The 27928-nt window shown below is 33.8% G+C and overlaps 3 protein-coding genes across 3 annotated transcripts; all 3 read right to left on the bottom strand.

Annotated features, from left to right (window-relative positions):
* Nucleotides 1-728: 728 nt before the first annotated feature.
* On the bottom strand, nt 729-5659 carry LOC145070205 (Transducin/WD40 repeat-like superfamily protein). The gene is made up of 17 exons (XM_079017146.1): nt 5555-5659; nt 5200-5418; nt 4906-5014; nt 4403-4780; nt 4247-4302; nt 3946-4153; nt 3819-3874; nt 3504-3744; nt 3257-3420; nt 3067-3179; nt 2871-2972; nt 2640-2775; nt 2440-2526; nt 2197-2358; nt 1638-2104; nt 1362-1545; nt 729-1277 (listed from the first exon to the last, which is right to left on the bottom strand). Exons 1-17 carry the CDS (start codon nt 5600-5602, stop codon nt 876-878), a joined length of 3132 nt encoding a protein of 1043 aa, XP_078873272.1. The 5' UTR covers nt 5603-5659; the 3' UTR covers nt 729-875.
* A 5076-nt stretch (nt 5660-10735) lies between these two features.
* DEX1 (defective in exine formation protein (DEX1)) lies at nt 10736-16579 on the bottom strand. The gene is made up of 13 exons (XM_079012949.1): nt 16181-16579; nt 15545-15655; nt 15310-15392; nt 15045-15162; nt 14616-14773; nt 13365-13894; nt 13209-13279; nt 12880-13136; nt 12459-12640; nt 12015-12298; nt 11678-11795; nt 11404-11586; nt 10736-11282 (listed from the first exon to the last, which is right to left on the bottom strand). Exons 1-13 carry the CDS (start codon nt 16309-16311, stop codon nt 10965-10967), a joined length of 2544 nt encoding a protein of 847 aa, XP_078869075.1. The 5' UTR covers nt 16312-16579; the 3' UTR covers nt 10736-10964.
* Nucleotides 16580-21456: 4877 nt separating this feature from the next.
* LOC145066223 (mRNA capping enzyme family protein) lies at nt 21457-26886 on the bottom strand. The gene is made up of 18 exons (XM_079013436.1): nt 26674-26886; nt 25615-25818; nt 25296-25458; nt 25056-25207; nt 24851-24934; nt 24538-24600; nt 24321-24452; nt 24022-24228; nt 23814-23936; nt 23677-23726; nt 23432-23594; nt 23203-23340; nt 23011-23133; nt 22835-22933; nt 22654-22743; nt 22491-22572; nt 22253-22383; nt 21457-21972 (listed from the first exon to the last, which is right to left on the bottom strand). Exons 2-18 carry the CDS (start codon nt 25774-25776, stop codon nt 21829-21831), a joined length of 2106 nt encoding a protein of 701 aa, XP_078869562.1. The 5' UTR covers nt 25777-25818; nt 26674-26886; the 3' UTR covers nt 21457-21828.
* Nucleotides 26887-27928: the final 1042 nt, after the last annotated feature.

Raw genomic sequence — 27928 nt, 5'->3', positions numbered from 1 at the left:
TACACATTTATGAATCAAATATATTTTGAAGACAATATCCCAGTACATGTTATAGATCTTTATATTGCATTTATTTAGATGAAAGTGACAGTTCGTTTTAAATAATTAAAAATGGATTGGAAATTATAAATTTGTTTCAGAAAGGAATATTAATTAGATGATTGATGATGATGGAGATGAAATAATGGAAGACTATCAAACACGCACGCTTAGATACTAAGAATTTTGTCAATGCATTGCCATTATAACAAATTATGATGTTTTTTTAATTATTATTCTTCATTATATATTACCCCACTTATATACACATTCATATATATATATATATATATATATATATATATATATATATATATATATATATATATATATATATATATATATATATATACATCCTACATGCACATATTTCTACAAATAAAACCAAAGTAATACAAACATTTTTAATAATTAATTCATGATTGGAAAAAGAAATTATCATTAATTTGTAAGAAAAACGTTTAAATGAGAAGATAGAATTTAATATTGAAAAAATTGCATCAAAATCATCGCTCACTATTGATATTCTTTTTCTTTAAAAATTTGAAAGGTGAAAAGCTAAAGATAATCATATATCACCTTTTACTTTTCTTCATGTTAGAGACAAAAAATCAATGTCAAAATATTTCCAATAATTTTTTACTTTTCTAAAAAAAATACAAATGATTATTTGTAGATAGTGAATTTTCAATTTTCAAACCTCACATCTTATTACCTTAGTAAATTAATTATCATTACCGAATTCCAACAATTAATCAAAAGTAGTGATATGGGAAAAGTAACTACCAAAAAAAACTAAAAAGTGTTGATATATAATTTTTTTTTTTTTTTTTGTATCATAAATTTGGGCAGTTTTCCTTAAGTAATTCAATTACCCTTTGAGACAAACTCTCAGCAAACTTTCCCAACAATGGTTCAAACCCAGGGATTTCCACTTTATCACCCCCACATGAACTCACAATTTTCGCAATTTCATTCACGTTTTTTGCAATCGATGGAAGCATTTCTGCTGCCTCACTGTAAAAATTACCTTCTTGTCCTTCAAGATTCTCATGTGTTAGTTTAGAAAATAGGTCGAGGGTAGTCTTGCTTGAGGCTTCTAATGTTTTTAATGCTTCTTTACAAGCATCGAATAATGTGTTTTGTTTTCCGTTTCTTTTCATGTCATTATCATCTTTTTGGTCTTTAATGTTTTCCATTTCATGTTCTGTTGTTGAGTTTGAGCTTCTTACCATTTCCTGCCATTCATCATTCCATCAAAGGATTAAAAAAAAAAAAAACCGTCTGAATAAGGTTAAATGACCATTTTACCCTTTGTATACCTGTTGGTGTTGGGTATTACTACCCCTTCCGGAATCTTCATGATCAGTTATAGAAAACCTTCTGGAATAGCTTTTTTTCATAGGCGTCATTTGTTCCTTCATAAGGCTGTAAACTTCGGGAGAGTTTAATACATCTAAACATACAGTATGAATAGTCACCCATCGTTTATCCAATGCGAAGCTCCTGTATCACGTTGTTTAAATACCACAAGGGCAAAACCGTAAATTCACTTGCTGATTGTTATTTATTCTCTTCTCGATAATAAAAAAAAATACCTGCAATCTTTGCTATTACTCGCATCAGATGAACTTGTCGACAATCTCTTCGTTGAATCTGTATTACTGTCGTTGCGTGGTGTATGTAATTGTAACGCGAATGCAAAGTCCACGTCAGCATCTTCTACACAAGTGGTAGATTTTGAGGGAGAAGAATGTTCAGATGATATAGGGTCCATGGGAATAACCAAAGGACTCGTGACTTTTGATTTTGCCCACTGTGGAAGTCTGGATACGCTAAATCTGAACGCTGATGATGTCTGTTGTTGAGGGCATTTTAGGAAATTTGCACCTGTGGCTTGCGATCTGAGATACTTTTCTTTATTAAATTTAATTTGATTGACAGATGGAAGTTGAGTAATAGCACTTGGGGACAAAGGGCATGAACTTCCATTCATTTTTTGCAGCATTCTTAATGTCATAAGACTAGGAACTTTCCAAACAAATATACAGCTATCACTTCCTACCTGAAAAAAAAAATCAATAAAGTTAATAGTAAGAAAAATGCAACAATTTCCTAAAATGCCCTTCCACTTGAAGTTTTTTATATACTACTCACAGAGACTATATGCTTGCAGTCAGGTAAAAAAATGATGGCATTAATGGCATCACCATGCCCCATTGCACGTGCAACAATTTCTCCACTGGTTACATCATACATGCAGATAGATCTATCAGAATAAGAACACACCACATAGCTACAACTTGGGTCCAACACAACCTGAGGGGCAAATCCGTCATTAAATAAATTTATAAATCCATGCTGAAAATATAAAAAATAAAAAAATATATATATACTTACTTTTATCGGCTCCCCATATTCTTCACTCTGTTTAAATGATCTAATTACTTCCCCAGAAGCAATATCAAACATGTTTATCTTCTTATCCTATAGCATTAAATTAACTTGATCAATAAAAATAAATAAAAAATATTTCAATGAAAGTACATTGCTATTTCTTGCATTGAACAAATCTTCATTTCAAGTTATTTAAAGCTTACCTGTCCAAGGGTAACAGCAGTATGTGTGATTGGATCAATGGCTATGTCATGTACATTTCCATGAGATGTCTTTTGCTGATGTGAATGAGAAATATTATAATCATTGCTGATGTCAACATCACGGAAGATTAAAGACCTTCATAATAAAGAAAAAAAACATTAAATTCAGAAGTAAAACACTATAAGGTATAAAAAAAAATACACAATAGAAATTAGAAAATAGAAACTCACCTATCAGAAGTACAAGTAATAAGTTTGTTCCCATGTCCAATGAGTTGTACTGAATTCACAGCAGATGAATGATCACCAACACTTGCAATCAGATCAAAACTCCTGAGATATGTCAAAGAATATAAAGATTCAAATTCATGAATGGAAATTTAAAGAACTATATCAAGGGTAAAACTGACACAAGTCAAACTCAAACCTGTTTACATCAAAAAGATGTATCCTTTTATCACTTCCCCCTGAAGCAAGAAAATAGTAGCTTTCAATTGGGAAGCTGAAATTCAAGGAAAGAATTTCTCCTTCATGAACATTCTGCAAGGCGATTTATGTGATTATGGAAATTGGGAAAAAGGGTATTTAAAAATTATAATAAGTTTATAATCTGAAACCTGTATGCATGTATAGTGAGATGTGTTTAGGTTAAAAACATGCAGGTTTCCATGAGAATCACCAGCAGCAAGATGCTTTCCATCTGAACTAACTGCCATAGATCGATACCCTTGAGTGACAACACCTGATACTACTGATTCACGTTCAAAAGTTCCACCACTAACTGCACACAATCAAAAGAAAGAAATTTGAATTTGGAGTAAAACCCTTAAAAGCATATGATGTTTGTTAGTTGTTAGTTGTTACCTAAACATGATGAAGTGGCAAGTGGTTCATTGATGGGAGGATGTTGATCTGTTGATAAAGATTGCAATGCAAGATCCCATAATCTGATACTTCCATCTGATGAACATGTTGCAAAGGAAACTCCACCTGTGCAACCTCTAGCAACACATGCAAGAGAAGGATCATGATTGTTTTCACATGAAAGGTTCTTGATATCCCATATGCATCCACCATGTGAAACTAGCACACAACATCTGGTAGCCTAAACAACATAACAATTGATTACTGAATCGAATTTCTGTATAAACTGAGAAAAGAATCAGATTGAGCAATTACCTCGAACTTTCCATGTATGTTCCAAATATAAAGGCTGTGATCTCTGTAAACCACCACTGAGAAATAGAAAACATAAACATGATTCTTTCATTTTTTTCTTGAAAACTTAATGAGATAGAAACATTACCGAGTTTTCTTGAGGTAGAAAATTGGCAAGCTATTGCATCTGGAAAGGTAGGCAGTTGTTGAATTCCCTCTTGAGAGACTTTTAATTCACTATAATGCAAGTCTCCAGCATATTCAAGGGAACCATGAGTGTATAGTTTTACAACGCCATTATTGCATGCACATGCTATGAACTCTTGTGATGCTGATAATCCATAGCCTTTTTCAACCTAATAGTTTGATAATATAATAATTATTATATACAATAATACAATAACAATACTAAGGCATTGGTGTCAAGATTTACATGCAGCATCATTTACCTTTAGATCCACTGAATGTGTAATTGCCAACCCACCATGTAGAAGGCATAAAACACCTGCAAGTCAAAGAGGGAAAACAATTTAGATATGCAAACACAAAGTGGAACAAATTAGGGTTTAGGTTGAATTCATGAAAAAGCAATGCAAACTATCCACCTGAATCTGTTAATGCATAAACAACTACAGGTTCACTACCCTTGCAATCAGCTCCATTCCCATTAGTCTTTAAGGGAGATGTAGCAATAGCTATAAATGTGCAACCTTTTCGATGACCAAGATCAACAGTTTTTCCATGCATTGTTAGTGATACTGCTTTAGTTTTAGGTTGAGATTTTGTAGGAAGTCCAACTGTCCATACTTTCAAATGCCTCTTTCCAGCAGTCAATATGAAATTTGCATCTGCTGAAAAGGTAACTGATGACACAGCAGAGAAAGATGAACATGCTTTCAGCTTTTTAACTAGTGCCCCACTTCGCCAATCCCAAAGGCATAGGTATCCATCTTGAGGGATTCCAACTGATACAAGATGTTTACCTGGAATTTTTAAAAGATGGTATAGAAGAAGCTGCAGTTAATGAAGGAACAGAATATCGAGAAACATCTTAGAAAGAGTATATTTAGAAAGATATTAGAGAGATAACTGACTTGTTTCAACTAACCATCAGGTGAGAAAGCCATGCAAGCTACACCATATCGATGGCCTTTAAGTTCTGGAACAGAAGCCATAGTTGCAGAGCTCCATACTATTATGGAAGGTTGCTGTCCTGACTGTGAATGATGTAAATATTATAAGACAAACAAAGTATAAGTGACATTGATATTCATTAAGCCATCACAAACAGAAGTTCCAATTAACCACAAAATTCAATCTACAATACTATTTCGTTGGAATGTATGAAGTAATATGCTACAAAATTCAAGCAGAGTGTTCAAGAACAGTGATGGAAAAAGACCTCTCCAGCTGCAATGTAGCTTCCATCGTGAGAGACAGCAACACAGCTCAAAGGCTTGGGCGAACGATTAGACACCATAAGGTGCGATTGAGTCCCTAAATCGATGTCGTAAAGCACTACAACACACCCAGCCATATATACAAACTTGGAATTGGAAATGCTGGAAGCCAACCCGTTGCCATTCCTCACCGTTAATCCGATTATCTCTTCCAAATCGAACTGCAGATCTCAAAATGCATACAAACATTTCCCGACAAATTACATTTTGAGTATTTCAGATGAAAACAAACCCTCGGACATAAATTATATCAAATCTGAAGCGTATTTGAAATGGATAGAAGGAGTGGGCAATTACCTTGGAATAAGAAGTTTGGGGTTTTTTGAGTTTGCGATTTGGCTTCATGTTTGTGCTGAAGAAACTGAACGTAAAAAAAACTGAGGGTTTTCAGTAGGTGTTTTATGAGTGAATGAAGCGGGAATTAAATGCAAATAAAAAAGATACTGCCCTACGTTATATGGTTTTTGAATTTGATATTTTACCGTTATAACTTTTTTATTTTAAATGGTAAAAATAAAAAAAAAAATGAAGAGTAAAATACATGGATGGTCCCTAAGGTTTGAGTTAATTTGCATGTTTGGTCCCTAAGGTTTGAGGTAATTTGCATGAAGAGTAAATTACACAGATGGTCCCTAAGGTTTGGGGTAATTTGCGTGTTTGGTCCCTAACTTATTTTTGAGTAAATTATTGAAATCGTCCTTATGGTTTGGTCAAAATTTCATGTTTGGTCCATAACATTTTTTTGCACTCAGATCGTCCCTATGGTTTGATTTTGTTGCGTTTTTTGTCCCTATGGTTTGGTCAAAATGGCACGTTTAGTCCCTAACTTTATGTATGTAAGGGACGAAAAACACAACAAAATCAAAGTATAGGAACGATCCGAGTACAAAAAAAAAATTATGGACCAAACGTGCAATTTTGACCAAACCATAAGGACAATTTCGGTAATTTACTCCTTATTTTTTTTAATTCGAAAGGTCCCTATTGTTTGTTTTTCTTACACGCATGTTCCCTGTCTTACTTAAAAGACTATTATTTAAAGATAAAATTGCAAAAATGGTCCCTGTGGTATGCAAATTTTTAGGGTTTTAGTCCAAACCCCAAGTTTTTTGGATTCATGGTCCTTTTGGAGTGGTTTGTATGTGAAAATGGTCCCTCCGAAAATTGAAATGACTATAATACCCTTGGGGTATTTATTTTCATTTTTCTTTCATTTCTCTTAAAATTTAATATTTATTTATTTATTTTAACAATTAAAAAAATAAAAAGGGCCTCTCTCTCTCTCTCTCTCTCTCTCTCTCTCTCTCTCTCTCCGTTGAATTTTTCTGCTGCCATCAAAGAGTAAAAAAAAACCTTTCTCCTTCCTCCATTTTTCCTGTCGATCAGAACAACAATCCAAAGACCCCCAATTCAGTGTTGCTTCCGTTCAACATCCTTCTCCGATCAACAGAGAACTAAAGCCCTTCAGGTAAAAAAAGAAAGAAGTTGCCAAAGCAGCCCTTCTCCTTTCACGATCAGACGAGGATCGAAGATCCTTCCCCAATTTCTACCTTCGTTCTTCTTCACGATCGGTCAAAGACCGGAGACCCTTTCCCTTCGATTCCACATTTATCCGCAACGACTTTCTGCTGGCTCTTCCTCTCCTCGCAATTTCTCAGCCACCACCGGAGGTGCTTCCTGTTTGTGTTCTTTTTCTTTCCCTTCCCAATCTGTTGAAAACGGTGACCCCCCCCCCCCCTTTCATTTTTGTTTAAATAGTTAACCTAAACACCGCCTTTCCTTGACAGATCGATTCTCCAAAAGCATAGAAAGAATCTGGAAGTAGTCAGCTTCCAAATGGGTATGGTGTATGGGTTCCTTTCGAAATGGGTCTGGTGTGGAGTCCGATAGCTGAGGAAAGTATGCGAGATGCAAACTGAAAATCTGGGTTGGGGGGTCGATTCTTGAAGATGAAAGGTCTCATTCAAGGTGATATCAACTTAGTCGATCCCACTAGCTAACCACTAGATCTGATTTTCCTGGTTTGGGTGATTTTTACAGATTGAAATTTGTTGAGTTCTTGAAGTTCATAATTGAGATCCTAAAATCGAGTTAGACTGTTAGAGTCTCGATTTGTTACGAATAGGCAGTGGGTTTAGGATTTGTTTATTCATCATTTTTTTTGTTCATCTTCATGTTCAGATAAGAACACCCAGAAACATAGCAGTTTTTATTACGTTCAACATGTTTTACATTGTATTTTAATCGGTGTTATAAAGCTCAAAATTATGCTCTTCATAAGCTTGAACATCGATAAGAGAGAGAGGGCCCTATATTTTAATTTAATAAAACATTAAATTAAATAGAAAAAAGATTAAAAAAATATCAGGAAGGTATATTAGTCATTTCAGTTTAGCAAGGGACCAATTTCACATACAAACTACTCCAAAGGGACCATGAATCCAAAAAAACTCGGGGTTTGGACTAAAACCCCAAAAAATTGCTTACCACATGGACCATTTTTGCAATTTTGTCTTATTTAAATAGGGATAAATTATGGGGTATGTAATGTAAGGTGAAGGGGGTGGGTTGGGGTGTGTTTATTTAAATAGATTAAAAAATCAAGAGAAAAATAGTATTTTTAGGTAACACAGGGACCTAGCACGTAACAAAAACAAACAGTGGAGACCTTCCGAGTTAAAATTATAAGTTAGGAATCAAACGCACAAATTACCTTAAACCATATAGACCATTGGTTAAATTTACTCAAAAAATGAATAAAGATTGCAAAGTTTGCTTCATAATAGGATTTGTTTGTCGTGAGACTATAATTATTTTCATGATATTTTTCACAAGACAAAATTGTAAGAATGGTCATGTGGTTAGGTCGAAATTACCACTTTGGGCCAAATAGGTTTGGACTAACACTTATGGTCCAAAGGTTTTAATTTTCTTGCTACTTTTGTCCAATTTACTTTAAACTTTTTTGTAATGACGATTTTGCCCTTTTGATTTTGTTTTTTTTTTTCAGTTTTTTTTAATTTATTTAAATACTTTTATATTTAAAAAAATACTTATCTCTCTCTCCCTCCCCTCCTCTCTCTCGTTCTCTTTCTCTTTCTCTCCGTCTCTCTCTCCCTCCCTCCCTCTCTCTCCCTTATAAACACAAAATGATTTAGGGATTTTATGTAAAAAGGGATCGCATGAGATATTGATTGTGTTTAAGTGGTCGAACTTAATGAAATTAGGGCTCATATGCCTCCGTTTTTCTCTGATTGTCAAACGAAAGGAAGTCGAACACGAAGGAATCGACATAGATAAAATCAACGACGTTGGCAGAATTGAGCATAAGGCTTTGTCGGTCGAATTGCAGGCTGAGATTGTCTTCGGGGTCGACTAGACCGAAGCGACGAAGGCGTGAAGTGGCAACAAAGTTTCGCTCATTCCCATCCGACTGTAAGGTACGAAGGAGGAAGGGAGGGAAGTTTGGCGTCGAGAGAAGGGGGAAAAGGTCTTTGGTCCTCAGTTGGTCCGAGACGAAGAAATAGGATCGAATGTAGGAAGTGGCTCGATGGTGGTAATCTATAACAAACAAGGAGCAGTCAATCTTTGGCGATGGTTACTAGGTCACGAGGAAGGGGAGGCATCTCCGGTGGGGACGGTTGTCAACAAGGATCGACGGAAGGATGAGAAAAGGTTCGAGTATAGATTTTTTTAGGTGATTGGAGTTCAAAACGCAGAAGGTATCTCCTTTTTTTTCGTTTTGAAAGAATCTGATTAAGGGAAAGGGTCTCCAACTAGTCGCTGAGGTTGGAAACGAGGCAACAGCTCCGGCTGTTTGCCTTCATTTTTTTTTTATAGAAATCAATGGGTGATTGGGTGTTTGAGTTTATTGTTTGACAGGGGAAGAGCTTGAAGCACTGATTTCATAAAAGAATCCTAGCAATTACTTCTCAAACCCTCTTCAACGAACTTAAATCCCCAAATCAAAACCAGAAATTAAAGTGGAAACATGTAATGTGAACACCGCCCCGATCCTCTCGTTCTGCTGACCTGGAGCCATGGTCGTGGTCTCTCGTGCTTCCCATTACAACCCACCGCGACTAGTCTTCTTCTCTCTTCTTCTTTGTTGCAGATGAAATCCACCACCACCACAATCACTGTGTGATGAGTATACCGGCTTTGTTGTGGAAGGAAGGTGGAAGGCGATGATATTGAGGTGGTTCGTGGTTCGTAGCAGGTATTGTGGAATTAGATGTCGAATCAGGCCTAAGAAATAAAATTAGATGTTGATTTCATTCTAATATTACCCGATGTTTTTTTGTTGGGTTGGTTGGAGTGTTTTAATATTAATTAATTTATCATATTTTTATAAAGTAATTTATAAAGCTTTTTTATATAATTTGTTGATTTTAAACATATGTAAATTAAAAACGACTTTACAATAAATATTAAATAAAAGTAATATGATGATCATTCCGGTCATAAAATAAATAAATAAATAATAATAATAATAATAAAAATAATAATAATAATAAACTCTCCTTGAGGTTGATTATTAAGATTTAACCTTACAAACTTATGTAATATATTGATTTCGTTAGGTATAGTCTAGTAACTTTTAAAATCGTAGAGATGTTTTCTTTATATTATTTTAGTTATGGATTTGGTTTATAAACTCAACTGAATATTCTAATTTTATATATTTCTAATTAGTTTATGATTAAAGTTACTATCTTACTCATATCTCTTTTCATTTTAACCGACCTACACCCACATCCACACATGCATCCCTCCATTAAATTTCTTTCACCACCACATTCCTCCTCCGTAGTGCCTATCAGTCGTCCCCTATACTATTCTCTTTCCTCCTAAAAACTTACGTCTCTGGATGATAATTTATCTCTTCCATCGTTGTTATTAACTCTAGCCCATTGTCTTCGTACATACAACTCATCCACACCCCTTCTCCCAAATCACAGGTGAAAGAAATAGTGAATAATTTGGTGGTGATGGTGGTAGCAAAGAGAAGGCTACGTATTTTAGTGAATGGGGAAGGGTCCTATGGGGTAGGAACGGTGGACACACAAAGATGTCAATAGTAATAACATTGAGAAAAAAAATGTATAATAGGGCAAAATGATCATTTTAGCAAACTTAACAGACAAAAATAAATGCTTGTCAGTCTTTAGACCAAATCCACAACCAACCCAGTGCAAAATGTAATTTTGAAAGTCATTGTTGGACTACATCGGAAAAAATCAGCAAACCATAGGGAACAAATTTGCAAGTTTCACAAAATCTTTCTAAAACATCCTTAAATCTGCATTTGCTTACCGATTTAACCAATTTTGAGTAAAACACATTGACCATATCCATAACAAAATACAAACTAAAGATGACTTCAAGTTTTCAAAAATGGATCAAAGTTGTAATTTTGAGTAGAACACAGGAACCAAATTGTACTGGATGAGATATTTGGTTTAGAAGATTAGGGTATTAAAAACAAAAATTATCTGAATAAATACCAATTTCCTTTAAAAAAGAAAATCCTGCCTCATGAACTGAAATGACATCTATATTAAAAAAAATAAAAACTAAAATGGGAACTGTTTTTCTTTTTCCCAACTCTGCAACTCCTCCATCTAACAACACCAAAAAACAAAACGACATCGTTTCTGTTTCTTTTGTTTTCCACTATATATCTTGTTATCTCTCATTTCATAAGTCATAACTCTGTGTTGCGTGAGAAGGAAGGCAAAGGCATGGCTTCCTGTGGTCGAAAGATAACCAGCACCGCAAACATCCCAATCATCGGAAGCACCAGCAGCCATTTCAGCAATTTGTAGTAATGAAGATGAAACGTCAACGAGAACTCATCGGAAAAGTACAATCCATTCTTATCGGTCATCTCCACCACCACCGTTCCCGTCGTCCGTACACCCACCGTCGGCAGCTTCATCCTGTATTTTCCAGCCTTTTCAAACACCTCGTTCTTCTTAATCGTTCTTTCCCCTTGGTAATTTCCCGGAACCAACAACGATGTCTGCAAAATAAAAGAGTTCGAGCGAGAAAAGGAAATCCGATTTAGGTCAAAATTGGAAACCCTATTTAGGTCAAAGTGAAGCGTAAACATTCGTTTCGTTTGTAGAAGATGTAGATCTTACAGTGACATTGTAAGGGCCTTGAGAACCCGAAGGCACCCTGTGTTTATCTACAATTTCAATTTCCACCCAAAAATTCTTTCCTTCTTCATCACGAAATGTTCTGGATGAAGGCGTAACGTACACCCCTTCACGCTCAATTCGAGCTGCAACGTTGTTTCGTCCTTGATTATGTGATCTCCATGCCTATATGATGATATAATATAAACAAATTAAAAGAGTATATAAATTAACAAAACCAAAGGGGTAATATGGACATTTGGCATTCATGACTTGCCTTGAGAGGATGATGTGGAGAAGGTGTTGAAAAACAAAACACATTCCCATTCATGGTTGTCACTATAAGATCAAGATCATCTCCACCATCAACATTGTCCGCCAACACCATGCTATATCTGTAAATTAAACAAATTCCATAAATATACATACAGAGGGTATTTTGGTCTTTTAATGAAAAAGCAAGAAAGGAATTGAATTGAATTAGCTAAAACTGGAATTTAAAGAATTGTGTCGGAACTAAATTCCATCCATTTGGCAACCAAACACGTCAAGGAATGGAATCATGGATTCCGATTTGGTTGGAATCCATCCACTTAAGGGTAAGAGAGACTTACGATGTTTCGCCGATATCAACAACATCAGCACATGAGGAAGGTCCATCGATGAGATACAAATAGCCATCAAATGAAGTTGTGACGAGTGCAAGTCCTTTCTTCTTTTCCTTTCGTTTACTCAAATCAACAAGGAGGACTTGATTCATGACTCTCCCATGGGTTCTGTATGGATAAGGGCGAACAAATGACCCGTCTTTACCACTTAAGACATAAATATTTCCAGATACAGTTGGAACCACCACATCAGTGTGCCCGTCTCCATCCACATCACCAACACTCACGCCCTATGGAGAAAATGTGAAATCCGGTTTCTCATTACGACATTGTACTTTGAAATTTTCAAAATTGCTTTGTATTAATAATAATAATAATAATATTGATATAGGAGGAAATGAAAGTATGATGCTATTAAAAGTACATTGACCCTAAATCATAGAATCATACCTGAGGAATTAAGCTTTTAAGATGAACTTCCCAGATTTCTACACCTTGAGGAGTCCATGCAGCAACATTTCCATGTACATCAGTAGTCACTAATTCAATCTTTCCATCATCATTGATATCAGCAGCTACTACTGCACCCTGGATTTCAGCCATCTCAAGAGGGAACTTCTCCCTTACTTTGCCTGAAATAATAATAATAAAATTACTTTTTTACCCTTCAATTGCTCATGAAATTTTCATAAAAGTATTTTTTAGATAAAATAAAATAATAAAAATAATTTCCTTTAACAAGGGGAGGAATGCTTGGAACTGAATTCCAATGGAATTCAATTCCTTACTCGTTTGCAGCCAACTCCCGGAATGGAATGTGATTGGAAAATACTTATACAGATACTATTTAATATTTTAATTATAGTATTACCTTTATGATCAAGGACATAAAATAAGCCATAAGAAGTTCCTACAAGAATGTCAAGGTATCCATCACCATCCAAATCAACCACAGTTGGAGAGGAATATATATAGGCACGAAACTTCCCAGTATCAATACTTAAATCCAATTCTGCTGTCCACTTAACTTGTTTTGTCTCAAGGTTAAAAACGACAATTCCACCACCAACATATTTCCCAATATCAATACCACCAAGTTCCTTCACATGCTCCGGATTATCATAGTACCTGAAAACAACATCCATGGTAAAAACAAAACAAACTAATAGCAGTAATTTAGGGTTTAGGGTTTATACTTACTCATGATCAAAGAAGTATGACACTGCAACAATCATCTCAGAAACCCCATCGCCATCAATATCAGCAATCACCTGAAAACCAACAAGAAAAAGGGCATTCATGTCTTTTGCACAGAGTAGAGAGATATAACAAGTTCATAAAAAGTGTAAGACTTACAGGAGTGCATAGAATGTGTGAATCAACATGGACATAATTCTGAGATGCTTCATGCTGTGCTTCAGTCCACTCTTCATCCCCCCACATTGTTTCATCAACATAATCATCATAATCATAACTATACTCATCTGCCAGCTCATCATTGTCACGAAACAGCTCAAAAGATTGATCAGCATCTGCCTCGAGTGCTTCATTGTTTTCAACAGTTGCAACAGGAACATCCTTGTGATCATCGGTATTAATGTTCTCTTCTAGAAGCCTTCTTCCGGTTTTTGTTTCATTATTAGAACCTTCTAGATTCAGATTCTCTGGTGCAGATATTGATGAGATATTATTATGTGTGTCATTTGGCAACTCGATATGTGGAATAATAGTATTATTTTGTGCATCACTCTCATTCTGTGGGCTTCCGGAATGTTCCTCTGAAGAAATATTCATTGTATTCTGTGGTGCTTCAGGTTTTGGCTGTGTTTCTTTCTCTATTCCCTTATTGTCCTCCACATCAGATGTATGGTTTGCTTCTTTGGGGGCTGGAGAAATATTAATCGAGTTAATTTATAGTTATGATGTTAATAACCACTTTATTGAAGCAAAAAGTATAGAAAAGAGGAAAAAGTTCTACATGAAAACGAAAATTCAAACAAAAAAGCTATCTTTTTTTCACCAACAAAAAACTTTCTTAGCATACTTTTCGGTTAAAAAAAAGTTGTTTAAACAGTTAAGCTATAATTTATTGCAAATCAATCAAGTCATGCTTCTTGACAAGTAGTATGGCTAGTTTGCAGAAGAGGTCAAAACATGAGTAAGGAAGCCAAAACTTAAATAAATATTTTTGTGAAAAAGGTGACTGGAGAATATTTACCTTGATCACAAAAGCTAAATAAAGAGGTTATATATAGAAAAAGCCATGTACTTTTTGTTTATTCATATGCATTAAAGCATCCTACTTTTATCTTTTTCTGTTTGAGCATTGTACTCTTAATTCTTTTTTCATATTAAGGCACAGTACTTTGATAAATATACTCAACTATAGCATTGTACTAAAATCTTTTTTCTTGTTAGGACATTATACTTTTAAAATCTACCCAATTATAGTAATGAAATTTGCAAAATGGGTAATTTTTTCAAAGTTAAAGTAAGATGTTATCATGATATAAGAAACAAATCAATGAAAATACATTGCTATTTCTTGAATTTAACCCATATGAATATTTTCCCATCATTCTTTTATAAAAAAAAGTAAAGACATACGAGGTATGGAGTGAACAGCAGACTCCTCTTTGAGTAGGTCATCATGAACATCTGGATGTGATCGATCAACTACCTCTGGATGCAATCCCACATACCAATCTCTTTTAGCTTTTAGCCTAGGAACCTCTAGTTTATCTGACATCATATAACCTGAAGCCCTGCAAAAAAGTAAACAAAACCATCAGTGAATATGGATGTTCCATGGGTAAGGGTTAGACACAAGAAATAGCAATGTCATCCAAATACAAAGCAATTTTAAAAGTATGTGCTTTAATAAGAAGAATCAAAAGCACAATGTTGTAATATGAAGAAATGAAAGTGGGAAATTGTAGTACAAAGATAAACGAAAGTATGTTGCTATTTCTTGCATTTAGCCCTAAGAAGAAAAGAAAAAAATGCTGAAAAAAAAACTAATAAAAACAGTTGTACCGGAAGAAGAGCACCTCGCCATTGTATGTAGCCAAAGCTATTTCTCTCACACCATCTTTGTCAATATCATATAAGAGTGGACTTGCATGAACAGTGGATTGATGAAAAGCAGGCCATCCTTGATAAAATCATACAAAACAGAAGTATTATATACATAATAAGGGTATTTTGGTCTTTTGAGGATCACAAGAAAGAAGTCCTATAACAGAAAAACATAGTGTAGAGATGCAAATAAGAAGCAATTGATTGTGATAGAGTAAAATACCTGGCATTTTGTCTCCATCAGAACCTTCTAGAACTTCCAGGTAGTGAACAAAAGATGGAACAACAACATCAAGCTTGCCATCACTGAGATGCAAAAAAAAAAAAGTCTTATTAATAGCCTAATAGGGGATATTTATATAAGTATATACTTGGATTGAAATACTATATGAAACAAAGTTTATATCAATAAAAAATGGTAACACTACATTGAGGAGACAGTTGCCAACTCTCTTTACCTGTTAATGTCAGCAATCAATGGTGTTGCATATATGCTAGAACTAACTTCAGTCTGCCATCTTAGCTCCAAATTCTGAGGACATTGTTTATTCAACAATTCATCCTCATCACTGCCACATCAAAACCAAAAAAGTCAGTAACAGAAACAACTGTAAAAGATGTACATTGTTAGAAAGAAATACGAACAGCAATAATATTGAAGCACTTCAAGAATCGCTTACACTAAGTCCCTATCAGGCTATCACTCTGTAATTCTTCCCCTATTGTATTTCTAACTTATAGAGATAAAACAAAATCCATGATGAGAACTCACAATCAATACCATGTTTCTACAATCCCCCTACTAACAGGCCCACACAGAAGCCAGGGCACAAACAACAAATCATCATCCAGATTCAATTCACTTCACCTCAAGGGTCGATAGATAATCCAAATGAACTAACTTAAGCAAGCTGATCAAATAACTCCCAGATCAGCAGAAATCACGGTAAGAATTACTTCTAGGTCTTTATTAGGAGCTCATAATTCAGAAACGGATTCATGCTCCAAATGATACAGAAGTAGCTAAATTATCAAACATTAAATTATCATGCAAAAAATGGGCGAAATTCAAAGTAACAAATAAGAAGGCTTACAAATTGGGATAGCCCAGGTTATCATCGGTAGCCTCACGTTCACGAAACTTGTTCGTTTTTGCTTCCTCTCCATGGATTAGACTCAATGATATAGAAAAGAGAAGTAAAAGAAATAAAACCCTAATTTTCATGAAGATGACCTTGATCTTACTAAGTTCACTACAAGATGAAGTATGTGAAATGAGAGAAAGCGCACAAATGATGGATCAGATGCAGATATGAATAAACCCTAGGGAATCTTCTCTGTAACAGAGATTTTCGCAAGTAGAGACGACGATCCGAGAGGGACGACGACAGGCAGCAGTGTCTATTAGACCTGAATTGGAGTTACAGAAGACCCTCCCACCATTAGCGGATTTAATCGCACCCTTTGTGTTTGGTAAGAGACCGAGAAGGTAATGAGGAAAAAAATGCATTCTATATTTCGATTATCAAGTATTTTATTGGTTAAAAGAAAAATAAACTAAAAATTGTACATGTTAATTATTAGGTGTAACTAAAATATAATAAAACTAAGTTAGATGGATTATTCACAATATTGTGAGTTGTTTACTAAAATACAATATAATAAAATGATAATTATGTTTATAAAACTAGAATCGTATTCATGTTTGAGCATTTTTCGATATAAAGTAACATTATTAACGGTTTGCGGTTAGGTTTTTATTCACAAGAATTGTATTTTGCTAAGCGGAATCTATTCACACATTAATAACCGAGTTTCGCTAATCTCAAGAAAAGACCTATTAAATCACATATTTTTATTTTCTTCGTCTAAATGCAACTGTTACAAACGGTATAGTAAATAAACATTGCTTTCAATTAACAATTAATTGTTTTAAAATTTATGAGGGGGTTGTGTATTTAATAGATGGACTACACAATCGTATAATTGACGATCTATAATTGTCTAAAAATATTGTGTAAATATTGATCAGCTAAGAAAACTATTAATAAATTTATATGCAGAAGTTTTATTTTCCGTCAACCTACATCTTCCTCTTATTTCTTTCTACCTATGGATTTCACTGCTTCAACATGACTCGATCAATTTTATACTTACAACGTTGAATCGTCGAGTATGCTTGTATATCTTTGTTTCCTCCATATACACATTTATCTTGAGAAAGTTATGAGAATGTGTTGGAAAAAAATTATCAATTATATCAAACACGACTTGTAGGTAGCATTTGGTTCGCTGGAATCCTCGGAATTAGAGGGAATTGGAATCCAATTCCACTAGATGTTCATGTTTGATTCAAGATTCGCTAAGGAATTAGATATAATATATATTTACATATAAAATAAAACAAAGTAAAATTATGTAAAAACAACAAGAATGAAAATTTGTCTATTTTACATTATTCAAATTCCATTTCTTTCCAACAAAATGGAATATGTAATTAGATTCCAATTTCATTTCCTACCAACCAAGGAAAATATGGAATTAGATTATAATTCCAGACAAATTACAATCCTCCCTAATAAATGAAAAGAATTTTGCCACATGTCACTCTCTCGTTAACTTGGACACATGTCATTTTTTGGTAATTTTGAATAAATGTTTTTTTCATTTGTCATTTTCTCATTGTTTATCTTTTCTTAATTAACACATCATATTTAGACCTCAATTAATAATTGCCTTAATTGAAAATAACCATTAAATTACAATATTACAACTCATATACTATTGAATATGTTTCCTTTTAAATTCAAAATTTAAATTTCAAATTTAAATAAATTTTTGTTTAAACCTTTATATATATATATATATATATATATATATATATATATATATATATATATATATATAGTTTTATCCAACCCGTATAACATACGGGTCTCACAACTAGTTCCTTGATAGATTTCAGTTCATTCATAAACATTTTTCAAACCAGACATTACCTTCGATCTAGGTACTTTAATGAATGTGTACAGAAGCATGATGTACCTTATAAGTGTCTTTGGGCCAAAACTATATAGAAGGATTAAACACTTCAACAACTTGATAAATGACTTCACAAACAAAAAAATAGTAATGCAAAAAAATGAAAAATTAAAGATAATTAGTTTACGTGGTTCACACGATCAGGATGATTGGTTACGTCAAAGGCTTCAATATTACATGTTACACAAATTAATGGAAAATAAATGCTAGTTGTTTGACTTAAAACTGTCAATAAGGTCAGGCCCATAAATATGATGAAAAACTGACTCATGACAAATTTGAAGACGAATATGATATAGAAACTAGCTTACGAAAAATCTCTTCATGGGGCACCGCCTCAGTCCCCGCAAGGGGCGGCTCCCCCTTGACCCCCTACTAACAAGTATAAGGTTAAAAGGTAAATCGCTCTGTATACCTTAATAAGTTCCACATTTCCTCCACCAAGATAAATCAAGTGCCTAAAATTGTCGGTTGTGAAGTTAGTGATTGGGTGTTTAAGAATTATCTCATAAATATGACACAATGATTAAGATTAATAAATGGTTAATTAGTTTTGCAATCTTATGATAAAAAAAATGTTTAATAATTTCCCCTTGCTTCAAAACTTTTTTAATTAAAATCCTGTTTGTTACTCGTTAAAAACTCTACTTTTGGTGTCTTGTTTTAATTTTGTATCCAATAGGTGGCATACGATCAATTATTACAAATAAATTAAAATTATATAAAATAACAACACAAAACTATTGTGCGCATGTATACCTAAATTATCACTCCACTAAGTCATAGCAAAAGTTAATATGGTTAATTTCCTAGAGTAATACCTAAATTATTGCAATAATAACTTTTTTATATTTAGATCTCAAAAATTGTTCCATCTTCATGCCAACAGCTTTTTGGACGCTCGAATTGTCGTCTTCTTGTTTTAAACCTTCGCTTGATTACATAAAATCAAATACGAAATTTATTGTATTACTCTTACATGAAATCATTTAAAAAAAAAAATACGGCTCGTGCCTCTTTGAAAATTTACAATTACAACAAAAAACACGGGAATTGTGTACCCAAATAAAAATAGCCAAACTACGGATAATCAACCACAATGGTCTTAAGGCGATGGCTATATCATGTAGAAAAAATCATATTATATATCAAATACATAAAATATGTTGGTGATTTTAGTGTTATCAACATATTTTAGTATAGTTATTATTATTAATATTGGGATAGGTTAAGCTTCATTAATAACTGAGACAGGAGGTACGGGGTACATATTCGGAGTGATAAATATGAAATCAGGAATACAGGGGTCCAGGTGCAGAGCCCATGGGTGCAGGGTTCCAAGGGGTTACGTCACTGCGGGGTCTAAGGGCAGTGCCCCTACGGGGTCCAAGGAGCAAAGAAACCTAAATGGATTTTTATATCTAGAAATGGTCCAACCATGCAAATTCATGCCAAAACTAGTAGTGATATCATGATGATATCATAATAACCAACTCGTTTTGGCGCCAAACGCATGTAACTTACGTCAACCAACTTTCAACCGATTTTCTATCATCTATTTAAGGATGACTGAAGTTCCAAAATTCGGTTGGAACATATATACTCTCGAAAATCATTCTTTTGATTATATCATTTTTTCAAGAACACAAAAGAACAAGGTGTTTTCTGTGTTTCGGATTTAAAAGTAGCATGACTTCTAAATTGTCATTCGTTGGATTATCCCAAATATGATTTTATGATACCTCAAGCTATAAGGTCGAAATCACAGATTTTGAAAAGTGATTGCAATCACGAACCTAGAAATTTCCAAGTAAATATCTTTCTGAATCCACTTTCTCTATTGACATATAATAGTCTCAACTTGAGCGCCTTTGGAGGACCGAACCCAAGTATGTGGCTAAATACAAGAATGACTTGTGGCTATTGATATTCTTAAGACCCCAATATCTAACAAATCTGTATCCAAATAAGGAAAGCAAAAGCAAAGGAGAATCACAAAATTTTACCATGCTTCCTTGTAGGCATGGTTCATGCCATAAACAACTTCACAAAGCAATAATTATGTGCGATCTGCACTGCAAATCGGAGCCAAACACTTGACTCGCAATGAAATCCACGTATTGGTAATGCCTATATGGTAACCATGGAAGGTTCTAATATTTGATGTTTTGTTTTCATAACAAGCATAAAACTTTTATTACACATGCAGATGAAATCGAAAATACATCCACCGGGATCACCAAAGGGATTGTATAAATAATGTTGGATTGTAATTTATCTATGGTATAAGAACCAAACAACTTTCCTTTACTAATCATATACAATGATCGACTGTTAGTTTTAATAAATGATGTTTTTCACAATGTATGTGACATCCTTAAACCATGCCAATTTTGAAATATATATATATATATATATATATATATATATATATATATATATATATTTATGTGTTTATGAAAACACCGTTTTTAATATTAACCGCAACAGAAAATCTCAGGTAGATTTATAAATTTTTAATAAACCAGACAATGTCTAAAAAAATGTAAGGGATGCCTCAACCATGTATCATTTCATAAGTAACTCAAAAAATAAAAATAAAAAATAAAAAAAAATACATCGAGATAAACAAAAGTCTTTAAATCTCTCAACAAAAGTCTTTAAAATATATATATATATATATAACCATAACTGCAAATAACCATATGTTAAACCCATAATAACAACATAATTCAATTTTGTGTTGGGAGTTCTATTTGAAGCGGAATAGTTGTTGGACAAAGGAGTGCAATATGTAGAATTATTATTAGTTTACATTTGAATAACTTGATCCATTATAATTTATGATGACAAATATTTAGAAAGCTCTGCAAAATATAAAACTATTAGTAGTAGCTTTTCTTCCCTTCAAACGGGAGAGCTCAAAAAGTACCAATTTTTCCTTTTTTTTTCCTCCATCTCCAAAAACACAAATAATATACTTGTTTTTCATGTATTAGTTTAATCTCAATCAATGAACACAAATCAGTTTTCTTCCAATTGGGTTTCACTCTTTCTACACGATCACAACATCCAACCCAATAGAAGCTATTGCAAAAACATGTTTTAGCAATACAAACATGCACCTTTCATTCTCATAAACTCGACACCCCCCAACACATATGTATGCAAGAACAAAACACCGGTGTGTGTGGTCTTGTGTGTTGTGTAGGACAAAACAATTGCATTTGACATGTATTAGGCTAGAGCCAAAGACTTATATCTCTTGTCTGTGCAAAAGACATAAATGCCCTTATCCCTAAAAGTTTGTTGAGTGTAGTCCCATATATAAGAGAAAAAGACAAGCGATCCATAAAAGTTGTGCAAGTCATGAAAGACTTAAGACATAAACTAAAATATACATTTACTAATAATCCTTGTGCTAATCATTACCCGAATCTTGAATAACTTGTTAATATGAAAAAGGCCGTCATATGATGATGATGATGATTATGTCTGTCCATGTCCATGTCCATATCCATAAGCTAAGATGAAGCGCACCAACTGGATCATGCAAACAAACTCACCAGACAGCACAATTTACAACAATATTAAAATCCCTCCCTCCCTCCCTCCCCTAATTACACAAACATTATCATTTTCATCTATCCTAACTCCATCCATACCAATACCAATAGCATTACCATAAATAATAATACCCTCATTTTGGTCTCCCTGATCCCGAGTGGTGGTGCCCTTTGCTGTCCTGTTGTATCCTATCCTTATACATCGGCAACTGTATTATCTCCCTTATCTCATCCAGCAATACCTCCTCCGTAATGTTGTCCTTTATGCTCCTCATCACCTGTCCACCATCCACACACCCATATAACCACCAAAATACATATATATACGCATCAGGCGCATTGCATTACAATGAATGCGCCTGATGCATGCACCTGTTGCAAGTATCTTGCAACAGGTGCAGTTGCATTGTGCCCGGTGCATATACAATGTTTTTATGCACCACACCAGGCACAATGCCTCTGTATGCATCGGGCGCAGTACCGCCCGATGCATAAGGCACAATGTGTATTCTGCATTGTGCCTGATGCATATATGGGATGTAAGAGAGAAAGTGGGACCTTTCGATATGTGTTGAAATCATTTGGTGTAGCTTTATCTGTCCTAATGCGCATACACACCCATACTTCTTCCTCTTTATTCCAAGCACACTCCACAATCTTCCCCGAGTACGATGCAAGATCAATATCATCTGCAGATTCACAAGAAACAAGATCAGGGATCAAAAAATTTCAAAAAATACTAAATCATAGGGTTTATGTCTGAGTAAAATATAACAAAAACAACATTATTACTGACCACCAAATGCAATTCTGTTGCCCTCCATGAGCTTCTTCTTCCCTCGTTCAAAAAGAAAGAGAAGCTGGCGATCTTCAGCCATCTGTTGAAGTTAGCAATGAAAAAGGAAGTGGTAATTATTATTGGCGTATAAGAACATAAAAGAAAATTTGAAAAAACAAACCTCGAAAAGGAAATCAACTGAGTTCATTGATGCATATTTCCATTTTAAAAGTCCTTCATGTGTACGAGGGACATAAGGGTCATCCCAACCCTGACATATATAGAGTCCAAAATTAAGCCAAAAAAAAAAAACATAAAATATAAATATATGTAAGTGAATGAGTGGATTTAGATTTTAGCACCTGAAAAACTAAACCATCTGCATCATGTGAAAGCCGAGGAATGAACTCCTTCAAAAGTTTAGTGACAGTAGAAAGCAACCAAAAGTCCTTCCTTCTCACCTACCAAAATCAAAACTTGACAAACATAACTAACAAATTCAACCGATTTTTTAAATTAATTAAATGATAATAAATACCCTAAATGGCTCCAAGTCATATCTATATAATGAATGCCCATGTTTAAATATTTTATGTCGTTCATGGTTTCGAGGTTCAACCACTTCCTTCTCCAGCATTTTCCATCTTTCATAAAAAGGTCTCTGCATCAAATCCAAAATATAAAACACCACAAGATTAAAACTTAAAACCACAAAATCATAAAACTTTACCTCAATTACAGAAACTTGATTAATAGCCATCAGATCATAAATCAAATAACGTCTTTCTTGTTTACGAGTGTCTGGCACTGTATCAATTATCATCTCCCCATCAAGCAGTGTGAAGTGGTGAACCTTCTCAGCTAAACCCTTGCAAAAAAATCACATTTTTATGTCACATCACAACCTCATTACATTACAATAAATAATAATAATAATAATAAACTCGGTGTAAACATACTTCATTATTCAGTTTCCATGGAAATCTCATTTGTACCCTTCGGAACACAAAATTTCTGTCAATTAAATAACACCCATCCATCGTAATCAACATCATGTATCTTGTCCCATCAGCTTTCCATGTAGCATAATAGTAACGCTGCCTAAGAAGTTGCAAATTCTCCCTATTGTAGACAGGGGTAGAATTGTCAATTCACCAAGGAGATAACAAAATGAGAATATAGTAATATACAAATACAATCAAACCTGTCTAGAGAAACTGGATGTGAGCCTGGAAACTGATGGTTCCCTCTAGCCTGAGAAGCAAGTAAACATATTCTTATGCATATAATTTAATTTCCATATATGAAACTGTAGAAAATAATATTTAATTACGTTATTACCCCTGCAGATAATTTTAGGGCTTGATAACAGAATTGTCTGAATCCATCTTGTTGATCTTGAGGAATACTGTCACCTAAAACATCATCATTTGTCATCACCCCTTCTGTATCATGATTCTCTTCCTACAAATAAAAAAAGTCTTTTAACATCAATAATGTGAATAAAATCATAAAATTCCAAAAAGGTAAAGCAAGGGTAAAAACGTACATTGAGCGGATCCACAGGAACTCCATCATCATCTTCATCTGGTAATGCCTCTCCATTTAGATCAAATTCAGAAGATCTTTTCCACTCAGGGGTAGAGGGACAAGTGATCATATCAGGCTTTCTTTCATGGTAAAAAGCAAACAAGGCATCAATATAATCTGGTTTATATATCCCTGGAGGGCGTGCTTCGGAAAATATTTTTATTGCCTGTGTAATTTATACATAGCTGGTGTAAGTTTATAAGTTTATAACTTATAACTAACATGATATGAATTTAAAAAGCAATAAAAAAAACTGACCTGAGTTACAGACATTGGTATTGTTCTCATGAGATAATGAATGATCATATATCCTGTACGATTATGCCCATGGGTGCAATGAACAAGAATATATTTCTTTGCGTTCTTTTGTCGAGCCAGAAATTGAGAAACCTGGTGAGGCGTGAAGGGTAAAATTGTCATTTTAAAGATAGAAGGAAGAAGGAAGTTGTGTGCAATGATATTAAGAATAACTTGCCTCGTATACAAACTGATTAACAGCTTCGTTCTCTGGTACAGAACCACGCCCCTTGCAGTTGATCTAAATCAAACAAAAATAATTTAAAAAATAAAAAAAAATAAAAAAACAAGAATAATAATCATTATATGTTAAAATAGATGCAAAACAAAGTCATGGGTGTTGTTTCTTTTTTACTTAATGCAGAAAGAAGGATTTAATCAAGAAAGTATTGGAAATGTAGCATTGTGATGACTTTCCCCTTTATTCTTTAAGTCCTAACTTTTTACAAATTTGCCCTCGATTGTTGAGTAGAAAGTATTTAGAAACTGACCTTAACATACTTGATGCCTTCTTTCTTCCAATCATTCACGGAATAGTAACGAGATGTATTTGTAAGATCAATTACTAACCCCAGCTGAAAAAATAGCAATAAAAAATAGCTTCCCACAATTAGTCCAATCATATACAATACATAACAAGGCATTGCAGAAATAAACAGAAAAACATTTAAAGGTCAAGTGATAGCATATACTCACCTTCCTCCCCAAAACCCTTTGTTGGTGAATGACTTGTCTAAAGGAGTATCTTTTACCAGGGACAATACAGTCATTAAAAGACTCACCAAGAGGAACTTTAGAAGGAACAATACAACCTATTTCATGACCATATGCAGGACAATCCAACCATCCTACAATATCAAAAAATATAAAGTAGGTGTAAATTTAACATTTAACAATACGATAATATATCAACCATGAATGATATAGCATACTTACCTGGTGGAAGCCTGCTCTTATCATATGTTCTCTGGTTCTTTGTATGAAAAAGATGATCTTCCATTGACTTATAAGCCGGTTGTGTTGGTGTTGGTGTTGGTCTGTGTGTTGGTCTATCATCAGGGCGTTCACGTTTCAACCTTAGCTTTCTTTCTTCACGTTCCTGATTCAAGAATGTAGATTTTTAAGGGTCTAATCATGAACCATGATACTTGTACATATATATACATACACACAAATTGTTAAGGCACATAGGAAAGTAACAGGGTAGAGTAGATATCAACTGTAAATGCAGTAAAACAACAAGAGAGTGAAGTACCCTGCGCATAATATCCACTGCTGTTTCTACATGTTCTACATGATGATGATGGTGATGATGATGATGATGACTTGGTTTTTCTTCTGGTGCACTGTCCTCACTGAGAGTTTGTTCATAAATCTCTTCATCTTCTTCAGGTTCAGGTGATGCATTTAAATCCATGCTTATGTTCACTCAAAGATCAAGACAAGATAACTTTATAACCTGGTCACAAAGGAGAAAATGCATCAGTATTAAAACTGGCAAGATTGAAGATAAAAGAACTGGTGGGAAAGAAAAGTAGTACTGACACATTTCTATCTTTACCAATGCCACTCTAGAAATGTGAGATAAAGAAAATCTTTACTTATGCCAGGTGACCAAAACATAGGCATCTCTAATTAGAGTAAACATAGTCAAATGCGAATCATTTACATTTTGATATGGCCAACAAAATCAGAAAGCACATTTATGAAAGGGATGTAAAGGGAAAGAAAAATCTACAAGGCCCTTTGATGAAAATTGCAAACAGAAATGGATAAAAAAGTGCATACAGGAGTTACCATTTGAATTTATGAAAACAAGGAGTAAAGATAATATGCAATTCAGGGAAAACATTAGAATAATGAGAAGAAAAGAGCTAAACTTGGACTTTGAATTCAAACGGACTCCTTTTCAACTTCAGTATTGGGAATTTTAAGCTTTTCTAGGTGAATTCACAAACTAAACCACAAACATAATAATGTTGGAGGCAGTTCAGCAAAATCTTAGATACCAATTTGTGCTTGTAATTGTAAAGCGCTTTCACATCAAAAAGTATAGTGCTGCTCTTTTTCTAGGGGAAATGAACTACCTCTATAAATCACTGCGCGTAACCCTAATAGCTCTCGAAACTAATTTTCTCGAATTGTTAATAATCAGTACGATCAAAACGACATTGCGTCCTATTACCGTACACCTGAGCAAAAACCTAACTTAACAATCGAACAAAAGCATAAATCATGGCTGCAAATTGAATCCGAGAACGAAGAATAAGCAAAGGAGTGGTTAATGAACAAGTTACAGGGAAACAGCTCAAACCTCGAGTAACAACAATTCTTCAAACTTCACCCTAACTGCTCCATGAACCATGCAATATATAGAATCGTGAAGCCGAAAGCCCTTTTAATGGGTGGGAAGTCTTGAAAAAGGAAAGATTTGTTGACTCATAAACCCTAGAGATGAAAAATAATGGGAAGAAAAGAAAGAAACAGAGATCGCAACTTTAGATACCAAAGAACATGACGAAGGACGACGACCGAGTATTAAAGAGGGAGCTGGAAAAAGAGCGAGCTATCACAAGATTCCAATTTTCATTTTAAGTTTTAATTTTAATCAAATGAATCTCCCAAATATTATCATGTATTCATATTGTCTCTATAATTATTTTTAATCAAACTAATCTTCCAAATATTATCATCTATTCATATGATCTCTAAAATTATTTAGAATGAATTTATTTTTTAGTTATTCACTAAAATATTTTATATGTTTATTAAGACCTTGTATTTTTGAATATATAAGAAAAATAATAGATGTTAATATGAATTTCGTTAAATTTAGTGACATATTTTACTTATAAAATATTTTTTTACTTTTACTAGTATAATACCTCACGTCCGTAAATGTTGCATTTTTTTGTTAATTGAAGCTAGATCAATTGGTTAAGGTGTTTGCTTGTTATAGAGAATGGTTTGAGTTTGAATGTTGCTAAAATTGTTTTTATTATCAAAAGAAAAAAAATGCAAAAAAACATATATGTAGGATTCGAATTCACACCATCCAACATAGAAACATAAGACACTAATCAACTAAGTTAACATCTATATGTTACTAAATTTCAGTGAATATCACTTTATAGTCAAAATAAAAAAACGAGTAAAAAAAAAGCATCATTTGTGAACATTATATATTTTCCACGAGAAAAATAGAAAATATACATTTAAAAAAAGCATGAGTAAAATCAAAAACTAAGAATTGTAAGCTATAGTTTTTTTTTGAAACGGCAAACTAACTAATTTACTCCTAAATAACCACATATGTCTCTACCGATACTTAAACCTCAGACCTCTCATATGAGATGGTCACTCCATACAGCTAGGTTATTGGCTCTTTGGTAATTGTAAGTTATAGTTAAGATAAATTTGCTAAAAAAAATGTTGGTTGGAATTGTTAACTTCTATGTTTTTTATATATGAATAATATGTTCAAATCTCAACAAAGACATTTAAAGGTTACTTTTATTTTTCAGCTTCCAAATTTAAAAAAAAAAATGTATGTTTATTTTTTCATACTT

Source organism: Lactuca serriola, chromosome 8, assembly GCF_051521515.1.
Source record: "Lactuca serriola cultivar US96UC23 chromosome 8, Lser_US96UC23_V15, whole genome shotgun sequence".
Lineage (NCBI taxonomy): Eukaryota > Viridiplantae > Streptophyta > Magnoliopsida > Asterales > Asteraceae > Lactuca > Lactuca serriola.
Note: the sequence above shows the minus strand (reverse complement) of the source record. Positions and strands in the feature narration are given on the sequence as shown.

Excerpts from the sequence above, each read along its gene's own strand:
- DEX1 (XM_079012949.1), bottom strand. The coding sequence starts at position 16,311 with ATGAAAATTAGGGTTTTATTTCTTTTACTTCTCTTTTCTATATCATTG. Across the intron at positions 15,163-15,309 it reads TGATGGAGACAAAATGCCAG|GATGGCCTGCTTTTCATCAA; the intron begins GTATTTTACTCT and ends GATTTTATCAAG. Across the intron at positions 12,641-12,879 it reads TTATGTCCTTGATCATAAAG|GCAAAGTAAGGGAGAAGTTC; the intron begins GTAATACTATAA and ends TTATTATTTCAG.
- LOC145066223 (XM_079013436.1), bottom strand. The coding sequence starts at position 25,776 with ATGGATTTAAATGCATCACCTGAACCTGAAGAAGATGAAGAGATTTAT. Across the intron at positions 24,453-24,537 it reads TTAATCAGTTTGTATACGAG|GTTTCTCAATTTCTGGCTCG; the intron begins GCAAGTTATTCT and ends ACGCCTCACCAG. Across the intron at positions 23,134-23,202 it reads ATCAAGTTTCTGTAATTGAG|AGACCTTTTTATGAAAGATG; the intron begins GTAAAGTTTTAT and ends GATTTGATGCAG.
- LOC145070205 (XM_079017146.1), bottom strand. The coding sequence starts at position 5,602 with ATGAAGCCAAATCGCAAACTCAAAAAACCCCAAACTTCTTATTCCAAG. Across the intron at positions 3,875-3,945 it reads TTCTACCTCAAGAAAACTCG|TGGTGGTTTACAGAGATCAC; the intron begins GTAATGTTTCTA and ends TCTATTTCTCAG. Across the intron at positions 2,527-2,639 it reads CTGCTGTTACCCTTGGACAG|GATAAGAAGATAAACATGTT; the intron begins GTAAGCTTTAAA and ends TTAATGCTATAG.